The sequence below is a fragment of the Populus nigra genome, chromosome 1, assembly GCF_951802175.1.
Source record: "Populus nigra chromosome 1, ddPopNigr1.1, whole genome shotgun sequence".
NCBI lineage: Eukaryota > Viridiplantae > Streptophyta > Magnoliopsida > Malpighiales > Salicaceae > Populus > Populus nigra.
Genome location: NC_084852.1, coordinates 4645765 through 4660278, shown reverse-complemented (window position 1 = coordinate 4660278; position 14514 = coordinate 4645765). Strand labels below are relative to the sequence as shown.

General features: G+C 31.4%; 2 protein-coding genes across 4 annotated transcripts in view; both read right to left on the bottom strand.

Moving 5' to 3' along the window:
• Nucleotides 1–14514, bottom strand: part of LOC133706081 (probable disease resistance protein At4g27220) — a 90547-nt gene that overhangs the window by 34306 nt on the left and 41727 nt on the right. The gene's annotated exons all lie outside the window — the stretch shown is intronic.
• The window catches only part of LOC133706207 (protein METABOLIC NETWORK MODULATOR 1-like), a 35388-nt gene continuing 26888 nt past the window's right edge, over nucleotides 6015–14514 (bottom strand). The window contains exons 1-3 of one of the 3 annotated variants that reach the window (XM_062131706.1): nucleotides 11481–12276; nucleotides 7061–7131; nucleotides 6015–6952 (exon numbers count right to left, since the gene is read on the bottom strand). In XM_062131706.1, coding sequence (XP_061987690.1) covers nucleotides 6675–6952; nucleotides 7061–7079 — 297 coding nt within the window. In that variant the 5' untranslated portion in view covers nucleotides 7080–7131; nucleotides 11481–12276 and the 3' untranslated portion in view covers nucleotides 6015–6674. Of the gene's footprint in view, nucleotides 7132–10263; nucleotides 10326–11480; nucleotides 12277–14514 lie in introns of those variants that run through there. The other 2 variants (XM_062131689.1, XM_062131697.1) reach the window with 2 other exon arrangements.

Genomic DNA, 14514 nt, shown 5'->3' with positions numbered 1-14514 from the left:
GTGCTGCTGCAGGAGCAGATTGCTGAAGCCACGCAGGGTGCTGGAGTAGGAGAATCGGAACCTAGAAAAGCTACAGGAATCGTTGATGCACAAGGATTCGAGCACAAAGCAGAGAGAAGTATTGATGCAGAGAATATAAGAGGGAATGATGAGAGTATGTCAGCAAAGACTTCTTTATTTGACATGATGCAGAGCTCCACAAGAGAAAGGCAAGTGGGGGGAGACCTGACAGAAGAAAGAAGAGTTGAAGGAGAGAAGGCAAAATCAGACGAAGAAAAGGAAGAGGAGGAGGCAGCCGGTGCAATTGGCCGAGACTAAATTAGGTTTGCCAATTGTAAATGATTTTGCTTCGTTCTTTTTCTGTTCTTCACATTGTCTTCAGCGTTTTGGCATTTAGAAGGATAAAAACGACGTCGTTTAATGACTGGCAATAAAAAAAAATAAAATTGACCGGGTCTCACCCGGGTTTGACCGGGTGAACCGGGTCCCGGGTCGGCCCGCCGGGTGGACCAGGTTTCGCCGGGCCAATTACCGAGTGGGTTTTTGCCTCCACCCGGACCGGTCCCAGGCCCGGGTCGGCCGGGTCCCGGGTCGACCCGCCGGGCCGGTCCGGGTTTTAAAACACTGTCTGAAACGTCATAGAAAATGATTATTACAATGATGGAAATAATGTTCTGTGAAGGTTTTGGTAAAAACTATTTCTAATTGAAAGAACATTATTATGAACATCTCCTGATATAGATAAAAAAAATGGAATTATATTTATAGTTTTAAATGTATGAAAACATTATTAGTCTTGAGAATATATAAGCCACTGATCTTATTTAATGGTATATTAATATTGTGATAGAAAAGTTTAAATCAAATGTTGTAATAGTGTAAAAAAATATGATGTCAATTTTTAATGCCGAGTTTTTTATTTATTATATTATGAAGTTTAGCATGCATTTGTTTTTTTTATTATTATCACTTGACATGTTTTATATGATATCAAAAACAGATATCATGCTTTATATTTTTATGAAGAACATGGTTTATGAGATCTCTGATCTAGTGATTCATATGGATTAGTATTATAGGCCTAAAAACTAGACAACTCTAAAAACTAGTGATTTGTGACAACCCGACCTTGAAGAGTTGATCTAAACCTAAAAAAATAATTAATCTTCAAGTAGTCTTCGATCAATCCCTATACGAACTTGGACTGTCTAAAGGGATTCTAGGGATTCCAAACAAATTTTAATTATGTATTTTAGCAAACTCGTCAACTATATTAAAGTTATTGTTAAATAATTAGGGTTGTTAATTACATATTTTGATTATTTTTTACATTAATTATGAATTAAGTTTAATACCAAAATATTTTCTCTCTCTCTCTCTCGAACTAAAAAAAGTTTTTTTTTTTGTTAAAATCCATCAAACTTAAATAAAAAAAATGGATGGGATAGTTGCACGCTTACATCAGGCTGCATGCATAGGCTATTTGGTAGTTGTTGTTGTTGTGATTTTCACCAACATGGGTAGTGTGTCCACTACCGATAGCAAAAGATGAAGATGTGGGAAAAGTTATTGTTACTATAAAAAAAATATTTATAGTGATTTTCACCAATATTTTAGAAATTATCAAATTAAGTTTGATTAATATTTATAAATTTTGGAATTGTTATTCTAAAATTGCAGATAAAGCCAATAATTAGAATTAAAGCTTGAAATATTTATATATGAATATTTTTGTGTTTTTATACATAATGGATGATTATGGATATTAAAAGACCAATGTGATTATGTTTAGATGGTTGATCAGTTCTAAAATTAAATGTGGCCTATGTGTCATTCTTTTTATCTATTTTACTTTTGAGATGTAAAGTTTTGAATGTAACTTGAGGTTTCTTATTCAATTATTTAAATTTTATGTAATTTAGATATGAAATTATATAGGAAATTAGTTATGAAAATTATTTTAAATTCAAAGACAAAGAAAAAAAGGTGTAAAAGTATACAATTATGGTGCTTGCAAGGACTTATGAAGAAGTGCAACAATTACCTAGATTTTGAATATTTAATTCTTTTTAATGGCTCAAGAGAATTAGTTTAAATATGTCCATAATCATTCAATTAGAATGACATATTATTGGTGTATGTTTAGATATAATTGTTATATATGATATACTAACCATGCCATAATATGAGACCTAATTATATAATAAATTCCTCATTAATATACTAACTACATGTTAAGAACATGACATGCTGTCTTTCAATTTTATAAGCATAAAACAAGAGTTCAATTTATGGATAATTGATTGAGTCATTCAAGAATACTGTAAAACAAATCTATTTAATGCTATAGAAATTGGGTACTCATTAACTAAACTTATATGATTTTGATAAGTCAATTATAATCATACAAGAATAGAGGTAATAGTAAGGTGAAATATTTATCATATGTTCAGACAAAGAGTACCTAATTGATTTAGGAGTCACATTGTCGCACCCGACATCGCGGCGGCTCTATAAATTAATTCTCGAATTATGGAAAAAGAACAGATATTTGGCATCTTGTTCTTTTAGGGAAAAAGGTCTTATCTAAAGAGTCGTCACCTAGTATTACGGTCACCAGGAACCCTAACTGGTCATCAGAGATTCTATGGCTCAGGATTGGTTACGTAAAAGGGAAGATATTATCACCCCTTAAACGTTCTGCCTGAGGCAGACTACATTGCTGGTTTTATCTTAAATTGCTAAATGTTTATTAGTTTATGCTATGATAATTTGCTTATAATATTCCTGACTTCGGCGCCAGTGAATATTCATATAAAAAATTTATTTATTTTTACACATGTATATATTTTTTTATTTTCTATCTAAATAAAATAAAATACAACGAATAAAAATAATATAAATTTAAACCGGTATTTTCATTCCTGACTCTGACGCCAGTGAATAAACCAATAAATTTACATTATTTTTATTCATGCATACATATTTTTTTATTTTTTCTACTTTTTTTAATTTTTTTTATCTTTTTTGGGGCTGGGCCCGGCCCGGCCCAGCATATATTTTTTGGGCTGGGCCCAGCTCAGCCCACATGGACTGGGCTAGGCCCAGCCAGCCCGGCCAGGTCACTGGCCCAAGCCAGTGACCCGGCTGGGCAAAGACACGCACAACACGTGCGTAAGGGCTAATTAAAATACACGGCTAACAGTGTCCAATGAATTAAATTGCAGAATGGGAAAGGATGAGCTTACCTGGTCTGCGAGGCGATGGAGACGGTGGCGAAGCTCTGACTGGCCGACTACCTCCTCTACTCTGCTCCTTCTTCTGCTTTCCTTTGTTTCCTTTTGATTCTGTGCCCGTATACTTTAGTTTTCCCGCAGCTCCTGAGATGATGAAGGTGCCGGCTTTCAGTGATGTTTTTGGGCGTTTTCTTTTTCTACAGGGATGTCTGCAAAGATGAAGGCAATGGCCTTAGGCTGAGTTTTTTTTAGCTATGGTTTTCGGTTCGTGCTCATCCAGTCTCCCCTCCTGCTAGCCTCTTCTGTTTCTTGGGATTTCCTCTGTTTGCTCCCCTGTTTTCCCTGCTTTTCTTCGGTTTCTGATTCCTAGCCTCTCCCCTTTTTTTCTTTTGGTTTTTTTCTCTCTCGGTCTCTCTCTCTGTTCAGCCTTGGCTCTGCATTTTTCTTCCTCCTTTTTGTCCTCCCAGTTTTTCTTTGGTTTTTCAGCAGTTTTTTCTCCGGTCTCTCCCTGGTTTTTTCGTGTCTGGGCTTAGCTTCCCCCCTGTCTACTGGGTTTTTTCCATCTGGGATTTTTAGCTTCTGGGTATTTTTTTCCCCTCCCCGCGTGCATGGACTATCTCTGGCTTTTATAGCCAGAGAACAAAGCCGTTTCTTCAAGCCATAAATTGTGTTAATTGCAGGTGTAATGGTGGGAGCGGCGGTGGGCGTCCGTTTCAGTCGGGAAGAAGATGAACAGTAGCGGGAAACGGCGCCGTTTTTGGTGTTTTGTGTTTTGATCCTTGACATTTTGAAGTTTTGCAGTCCAGTCCTTGGGTAAATTGTAATTAAACCCCTGCATCTCAGCGCCATTTACACATTGGTCCTTGGGTTTTAATTTCTTTCAAATTTGACAAGAATCAGCCCTATACTTTGATACATTTTCAATTAAGTCCCTGATTTCATTAATTTAATTAAATCCAAGTCCAATTAAGTCTCAAAACTTATCAATTCTCCAATTAAATCCTTAATTGGATTAATTAAATTAATTCCAAGCTTAATTAAGTCTAAAAAATTATCAATTTTCCAATTAAACCCTTAATCGGATTAATTAAATTAATTCCAAGCTCAATTAAGTCTCAAAACTTATCAATTCTCCAATTAAACCCTTGATTGGATTAATTAGATTAATTTCAAAGTTTAATTAAACCCCAAAACTTCCAATCATGTTACCTTTAACCCAAATTTTAATTCATTCTTCATTTATTTTATTTTACTTGTTTTTTCATCATTATCATCATTTTTTTTTAAATCCTTTTATGTAAATAAAATAATAATACTAATAATAATTAAAATAAAATGGTCAAAAATTGGGTTATGACACACATAAAGATGTTTAAGAAGCTATGTTATCTACTTAATTTTATTTATTTTAATTTGTCGAGCGACTCAAGGTCATATATATTAAATGGAAAACTAACCAACTAGAAGATCTAAAAGAGATTTTCTAAATTAATAAGAAGGACTATTAATTTACATCAAAACAGCGGGAACTATATATTAAAAGTTTTATCTGAATTTGGTTATAAATACTATATATATGAAAATAGTACTCATTATCTTTATATGAATAAGTTGATATATTATAACGAGTAACAATATATTACTATTTAACATATTTGATGCTAATAAATTAACTAGACTAAATTTATTGGACATGTATCTCTATTTTAAAATTTTTCTCAAATAAACAAAAAAAAGATGTTAGAATTGGGTACTTATGTTGCGAAACCCTGAGAATAAATTATACAAAAAAGGGGTGAATTTATTAAAATTTAAATTTTAATAATATATACATAACTAATACAATTACAAAAAATAATAATAAAATTTACATGACACCTGGGATGCTCAGCAACACTACATCCACAATCATGACGACGAATACTGATGCAGCCATGAAAACATCAAAACTGCGCCCCCACCTATTTGCTTTGGTAGTAGTATTGACTGCAAACTTGGTTGACCAACAGAATCCCAGCCTTCAGCCAACCCCAAATTTGACTATCATCATATAATATTGATCATCACATTATGCTAATATAACAACATTCTTAAATTCACATCCTACCGACCATTATGGCTATTATAATGGCCATCATGCCATAAGAGCCTCAATTTGAGCCAATTTCTCTCTCTTGCCACTATTAGCTTCCAACCATTCTCCACGTTTCACTTTTCTTCAAGTATTTTCACCAAAATAAAGCTTCAACCTTTAAATTTTTGCTTATAAAGTCGAGATCCAAGGGATTATTTAAGATTTTATGGGAAGCATTTCAAATGTTTTATGTGTATTTTTTTTAAAATATTGTTATAGATATAGAATCAACGAGATTATGTTACATTCTATATTGATTTTGTGATATTTTAATCATTAAAAGTATGGATTTCAGAAAAATAAAAAACAAACAAAAAATTGAAAAAATTAAAATTTTTCAAACCAACCTGATCCAATATATCGATCGGTTTTGTTCTAGCTTGGTTCAGATATTTTTTAGCTTAAACAATTAATAACCATTTTCAAAAGGTAACTAAATATTAACAAGTCTTTCATCAAAATCATGTTCATTTATGCTGAATGAGTCCAAATCAGGTTCAGGTTGCTAACTCAAACTAACACAATCCAAAATTGAATGCACATAGACTCTGGGTTGGTTCAGTTTATTGATTTTTAGAAATGTCAAGCTTGGTTATGTTCATGTTTAGTTTAGTTTGGTTTTGTTATAGCAGATACACCTGACAATCCGCTTCTTCACTCAACCTCAAACAATAAGCACTATTATTGTGTCTTTAAGTGAATTACTATAAAGTATAAAAATATATGTGGATAATTGAAAATTTGCTTAGAGTTGCTAATAATTCACAACTGCAACAACCAACACGACCAGGTAATGCTTGGGAATGGGATCATATAAGGCCCGGGAATGGTGCACAATCATGATTGTAACCATGATTTAAAATCATTTCCACACCAGACTATCCAAGACAATTGGTATTGGATTGTTAGCAACAATTCTTTGACTCTGTTTTCTCTGTTCGTGCTCTCTGGTCCCTCTCCCTCTTCTTTTCTGTCCCTGTTCCTGTTTTGTTTGCTTCTCTCTCTACTGGTATTTTTTCGGTCTTCCCAGTTCGTCCGGTTGCTGGAGTTTTGAAGGAGATTCTGCCTCTAGTTTTCTCTCTTCGTGCGTCCTCTATCTTCTTTTTTTTCCTGGTATTCTTCTGTTCGTTCCTTTTTTTTTTCTCCTCTCTATCTCGGTCTCTCTCTCTCTCCTCCCCCGTAGCCTTCTCTGGCTTTTATAAAGCCAGAGGATGGCCTCTGTTCCTGTTTATGCCTCACGATCGTGAGGCTCGAACGCCTCTGTTTATTGCTTTCTCTCGTAAGGGGAATCTCATTCCTTCTGATCATTGGAACATCTGGGCAATATCATTTTCTGGATTAACAGGGATGTCATGTCCAGGCTTAAAAACAACACCCCTCAAAGTGGTTTCTGTATCACCAACCCTGACATTCAGCAAATATCCAGCATCAAATGTTGCTTCTATGACACCATACACTGACTGGCCTATCATGGCATCAATTGCATTGTTAACTGGACCTCCTTGATGTGGCTGATTACTATTGACCACTCCAAATCCAGGAGGAGCATGAGCATTCTCTCCATGGTTTAGATTTTGAATCCCTGGAACATGTGCATTCGCCTCATGATCAAAATCCATTTTAGGGTACTTGCGTGGACGACCACGCCTGCGTTTCAGAGGGACAATTGCTGAAGCATCAGGATTATTACCTTGGTTTGCTTCACTCATGTTCAGTATAATTTCCTGCCTTGCCCAAATGATCTTTTATTTGTTTCCCTCCCTGCAGCAAAAGGACAAGTATTTAGTTTGTGAAGCAAATTATGCCAACCATGATGGAATGAAGGCAGTAAAGAGATGAAACACGTGCATTAAAGAAAAAGCATTTAAGTTCTACAAAAAAGTGTACGATATCCATTATGGAATTCTAGAGAACCACTAATGTATGTAGTGCGATAATCCCAAATTTGGTATATTTTCTACAACTGAGATCCTCAGGCCTTAAAAGGATAGGCAATAAAGTGGGAGAATATGAGTCTTCTGAAACCATGTTTAGAATGCTCAATGCTTATATACTACATGTTGATCATGTCTAGAATAAAAAATGTTGATCAACTTATCGTTTTAGCTCAATGAATCATGCTAGAAAACAATTGAAACAAGTTAATACCTTAACAAACAGAATTAACACTACTATACAGTACTAGGATATATCTTGAGTTGAATATCACAAGGTTTAATTTCATACTCTCTCATAATAATTGGCTATCAACAGTTTCAAAAAGCCAACTGAATTTGACTTTGACCGATTATTTTTGAAATTTTTATCGGTTTCAAATCTAAAAAATTAAAATTTAGAAAGTTTCAATTCATATTTTTTATAACATTTTTTTGTTGAATTTTTAATCGAAATAAAACTAAAGAAAAAATTATTCAAAATCATGTTATATTGACTATGAAAAGTTGACAAGGGCCAATTATTATGGGATAGAGGGAGAAATAAATACTAAATTCTGCGAATTAGGGTGCTCAAGTCAAAGAACATGAGCAAAAATTTTCATAGATAGTTAAGAATGAAATTGCCTAACTTATCCAAAACTATTTACGACAAGATACTCCAAAGCAATACGACAAAACCATACACATTTCTATTTTCTTAATTTGTAATTTAGCAATTAGTGGTATCCTTGGCTAAGCTTGCGCAAATCAAGACAATGTCCCCCTCTCTAGTTTGGTCAAAAGCATACAATCTATGCTAGGACTAGAGGTATCAAGGGGAAATAAATCATCATAGCCTAACCTTAAAATAGAATCACACCCTAATCCAAAACAATACACACTCCAACTAGGGCAACCTCTATGTCACTAGCATACATGTTTCTATTACAAAGTTTCCATATGTACAAGCAATCCCCTGAAATTATATGGATGGTTCAACAAGATGAATCAATGCCGCAATTGTGATTTTTGATACATAGCCATAATGCCTCATATTTTTAAAGAACCATATATAACACCTCATTTTAAAAAGGGGATTGTTATTATTATAATGTTGTCTGCATATAATTGTCATGGCCAAATTATTAGATCAGTGTCTGCGCGCAACATTTGATATTTTTAACCATTCACATACATGAAATAAAACCCATGGAATCATGATTTAACATTTCTATAGTTAACATTTCTTTTGCATGTTAGGATTTCAATACTAATGAGTGTATTTTTTTAAGTTGAAATAGTGCTACCCAATGTAGGTTCAAATGGGATGATGAATTAAATAGCAGTTGTTATTTGACACTGCAATTAGATGGCTCATATTTGATAAGGGAATCGTGCTTGTATCACATATAATTAACAATATTTACATAGTAACAAGCATTATTAAAGATGCTACACTAGTAAGTTTCCAAATGCTATCAACAAATATTATAACCTCTTAATTTATACAAGGATTGAGCTAAATTGCATACAAGCAATCCCTAACAATTCAGTTTATAATAATAATAATAATGTTGATTCTTTTATCTCCTACTTAATGCAAGTGCCCATCGTGTGCTGAAATTGATTGTTTACCTCATATTTCTTTTAAAGGTAGAGATTTCTTGGTTGACAATGGGAAAAAGTAATCGTGTGGTTATTTCCATAAGATTCATTTGAGTAAATATTCTCTATTGGAGGTCAATTTCATCGAAGCAATTACTTCAATGAACACTTCCTAATAACCAACCTCTAAGTAGTCATCCCTTATCCTAACTTTTTATTTCCTAATAAAATCTCACGGTTTTTCATCTATGTTCAAAGGAAAAGTTGACCTTGCAAATGGTGCTCTAAGGAACCAAGTCATCCTAGAACTAATCATCCACTTAATCTCATCAACTCCTTGTTGCACAAACAGCTTGTCTCACTTAAAGGGGATTTTAATGATGAACAAACACCAACTCCTTGTTGCTCAAATACATATGCTCATTTAAACACAATTTTGCATTACCTAGAACTGGCAAGGCCTAAAATTCCTGACATATAATTTTGTTTTAAAGGAACTTCAGGATTTCTATATAGGATGCTTGACCTCATTAAAGATAAACTGAGGACATCCATAACATAAATTATCTTCCTTGCCCCAAAGTCAGCACAGACAGAAAAACCCTGTTCACTATAAAGGTTCTGAATGTTTTTCCTAAATTTCATGATATGGCAGTCAACACATCAAACTCCCAATTTAGCATTCTTATGCAAACTACAACTGCAGAAGGCTTGTACATGTAGGGGAGGTAGGAAAAGCTGCAAAGTTGTCGCATCTATTATTATGCTGTTCAGAGTTTCTATCTCATCATCCAATCTGCCAAAAATATAAAAGATCATGTGCATGAATTTGATCTTAAAGGGGTAACACCTCATATGCCTACGGGATATACATGACCAGTGATGGTTGTTCTATGCACAAAATTAGCTAACATATGACTATTTTATTCAACTACCATTTCACGATATGAGTTCTCCTAGCCACACTCAAAAGCCCTAGCCGCTATATGAACAAAGCACCTAAAAAATTAATCACCTACCTAATCTAATTCAGGAAAATTTGGTCAAAATCTCCTACAATGAAACGAGTTATTTGAATGCATAGACAGGAAACTCAGGTAAACACACACACACACACACACACACACACACACAACACCTGATCATAAATTTCCTAAAGAAATTCTGAATTGTAACATTGGTAAACAAAGAGTGACAATATCAGCACATTAAAAATGCATTTCACTCAAAACAAATAATAGCTCAAGAAAAAAAATTGCAAGAAGCCAATAGAGAATAAAGTAAGCAGTCCTTAAACAAGAGACAGAGAGACATTGTTCCAATAGAGAAAAGTAATTTAAACCCAACAACTAAAACTGAGAAAGAATCAAACCAGTGAGTAACTAATCCTTTTAAAGCATTCCAAGAATGACAACCAAATGTAACATAATCAACCTATCATCCAGAACTTCCTCCTCTCATTACATCACAACTTCTCAATAATTAAATTCACACATGTCTAAACAATTCAATATCCCACATTTACATGGATACAATCCAAAGAATTATTCTACAAATTATAACTGAAGTACATTACACAATTCAAAGATTTACAAATAAAGACCATTAATGAAATTATAATCGAAATAATTATATAATTAAAGAAGAAATTCATAATTAAGATTATACTACATAAAAGGACTTTCGATAAACTGTTGACGCATTATATTACATAACAAAATGATAAATTCATTCATTACAAAAAGATACCCAACAAAATATAAGAAAATTAATCTACTGTTCAGCCCGATAGGGGGATGTACCTGAAAATTGATTTAATACAATAATTCAATTAGAATGATGAAAAAAAGATATCCATAAAATTCTTTCTACTTTCTTTCTTTCTTCCTTCTTTTTTTTTTTGAAAATTTAGTCAAAAGATCATTAAATTGACTTGCTCATCTAGTATTATATATATATATATATATATATATATATATATATCAATTAAATTTCAGAATAATCTACAAGTTTGTTTTCTTTTTTAATATCAACCAAAAATATAATTATTCATATCGCTCAATTAACTCGGCATTATTTTCACTAATAGATGATTAATTTTCCACAAGTCCATTCAATAAGCACTATTGTCATCAATCCAAAAATTAGTTTAACGTTTCATCCATTCATCAGGTACAAATCCCATTAACCAGGGAAATTAATTCTTCATCTCGCCCATTTGCCAGGGCACTAATTCCATTAAATCAGGAATTAGTTCAACGATTTACCCATTCACCAGGGTACTAATCCCATTAATCAGAGACTTAATTCCTCATCATGCCCATTCACCAGGACATTAATCCCTTTAATTCAGGAATTAGTTCAATGATTTGCCCATTCACCAGGGTTCTAATCTCATTAACTGGGGAATTAATTCCTTATCACGCCCATTCACCAGGGCATTAATCCCATTAGTTCAAGAATTAATTCATCACATCGCATATCTTATTTTCTAAAGTAAACAATATAATAATTTCATATTTATCAACCCCAATTAATCAAATAAAAATACATATTGACCAATAATAAATTCGGGTACCGTGTAATTACCTGATGACTAAGCTCGAGCTGAAATTTCCTGCTGTAGTGTTGGCCTGGCAGCCTCTCTTAAATTGACAAGTATATCACATCATTATTCTACTTTTCATATTGAAACACTCAATAAATAAAATCATTTTAATTATCCTTTTATTTGCCAAAATAAAATCATTTTGTAAATTTCCTACCTATTCTTCCGATTTTCACATTGTAACACAATTAATTTCATCATTCAAATCAATATATATATTCTTTAAATTTATTTATTTAATTTTTACTGTAATTTAAATAAAAAAAACATAAAAAAATTTCATGATCTATTCACTCTTTAACATTAATATCATCTCTTTCTTACACAATCTCATCATCTTATCAAAACTCTTAAATTTTTATTTTTCTTATTATTATTTTTTCAAAAATCCCTTCTCCAAGAACACCTAAAATTTTGCTTTAATTACCATAATTTCTTACTTTCTCTACTCACTTCAATAATCTTAACACAATTTCACAATCAATTATAATTTTCTCTAAAATTTATCATGAACCCTAATTTCTCATTTCACAAAGTTCAATCAATTTAAAGCATAAATTCTTCAAGAATCTTATTTAAAAGTGTGAGGACATCTTACCAAGCAATAACCAAAGCTTTAACACTTTTAAATTGAGAAATTTTCCTTGCTTGAATTTGTTTTTCCTCTCCTGGCGGTATGCTTCCTTCTCTTTGAAAAAGCAAGTTTGTTTTTTTTTTTTTCCTTATAGCACACACTCGCACTCATATATATATATATATATATATATATATATATATATATATATATATATATATATAATTAACTCTTTTTTTTAAATACCTTCCACGTCCCTTAATTTTTTCTTCCCCTATACACACATATAATTACTTAACTTTTAAAAAAATACCTTCTATATTCCTCAATAGTAAATTTTATGATTTTTTGGTAAAATTTCATGAATCCTGACACCTGTTTATGCCAAATTTTATCCAGGTTATTTCAAATTTCACTCAGTTACTTGTTAATACTTTCAGTTTCATGAAATTCATGTCCATAAAAATTTTATTCACATTTTCATGTTTATTTATTTATATTTATTTTTTATATATGCTTTAACACCCGAACAAAACATTTCAATTCAGATTCTTGAATATATCATCATTCTTATAATTTAATTTATCATTTCCCCTCATTTTTCATAATCTTGACTTTTATTAATATCAATAATATTACCCGGGGTTTTACAGTCTTAGTTGGCACTGATTTTCGCCATAAAAAATGGTCGATTTTTGTTTTAATGAGTTTTATTTGATGAAGAGAGTTCCATTGAAATGTTTTTTGCTCTTGAAATTGCCAAAAAATTTATGGTTTTTGGGCTGTTTTATTGGTTTATTACATCATAAAGACCATTTTTAGGTGTTTAGGTGTGAACTTTGTTTACATTTGCTTTTTTGGGTCGAAAACCACCCTGTTTAATTTTCTAGTCATCTCTCCAATGGTCAAGAACGGGAAAGTCTCGGTAGGTGACATGTCGCTTTTCTTTATTTTTTTTCAAAAACATTTGAAGCATTTTCAAATAAAAAAGGCTCATACGTACCAACCCTTTTTAAAATGGACTTGATGTGTAGGCCCGACTTACTAGGCCCAAAAGCACTTGATCTATTTCTATTTTTTTTTTCTAATTTTGTTTTCTTAATTGATATTTTTTATGTATTTTTAATGAATTTTTAAATTTATATTTAAATTAATACTTTTCTCTCTAAATATTTAGATTGTTTATTTAGTTTTTTCTAAATAGTGGATATCTTTTACTTATCTTTTATGAATTTAATATCTAGAAAAAATTATTCCAATTCATCTATATGTTTTTTTATATATTTTATATGAATAAACTTTATTTTCATGACGTGTTTATAAAAATAAGAATTATTTGTTCTTGATAAGAAAAAGTGACCTTTAAGATAAAAAAGAAGAAGAAGGAGAAAAGTGTGCATGAAGATGAAAGTTAAGGTTAAGTATCATATTTATGTATCTTTTATTTTTATGAAAATGATTATCATTTTATTTTATAATTTGATTGGCATTAACAACTCTTTATTAGTTTATTAGTTCATATTTTTGTAAGATTTGTTTTTTACATTTCTCAATTAAGAGAATCGTAATACAATGAAATGCACTTGAAACAATGTCTCATTTTTCTACTATATTAAAAATTAACTTATGATCCTATATGTGGCACGATGCGTTAACAACTAATTTTTGTTTTTTGTATTTATGATTAGGATTTGTTTTTGTTAAAAATGCAATTGAAAAGCATACAAATTTATTTTTTTGCTAAAAACAATTTTGTGATCCATAGCGAAGTGTGAGTTAAATAACTACTTATATGGCTATAGTAAGTCTTTTAGTATATGTGGATGTCGGAAGCAATGTGTTATATTATTAGTTAGATATAACTTACCTATTCATTATTAAAAAAAACTTAAAATAAATAAATATATTAATAGAAACCTAAAAGAGGTCGGCTGAAATATAATATTTTTGTTCTTTTTTTATTTTGTTTCACATTTCTCAATTAAGAGAATCATGATAAAATAAAATGCATTTGAAACACCGTCCTATTTTTCTACTACATTAAAAATTAACTTCCTACATGTGGCGCGTTGCGTTAACAATTATTTTTGTATTTATTAACATATATGATCCCCAATTTATTTTATTATATGTAAACATCAAATTTTTTTATTCACAATTATATTTTTTTCTCTCGATATCAAAAAATATATTAACAACACTTATATATCCATTCTTTTGTGTTGGAAAATATTATCTGACCCATAGCGAAGCGAGTTAAATAAACACGTCAATACCTTTTTTTGTATTTATGATTAGGGTTTATTTTTTTTTTTTTTGTTAAAAACACATTTAAAAAGCATTCATATTTATTTATTTTGCTAAAAAAACATTTCTGATCCATATTAAAGTGCAAGTCAAATAACTACTAATATAGCTATAGTGAGTGTCTTTTTAGTATA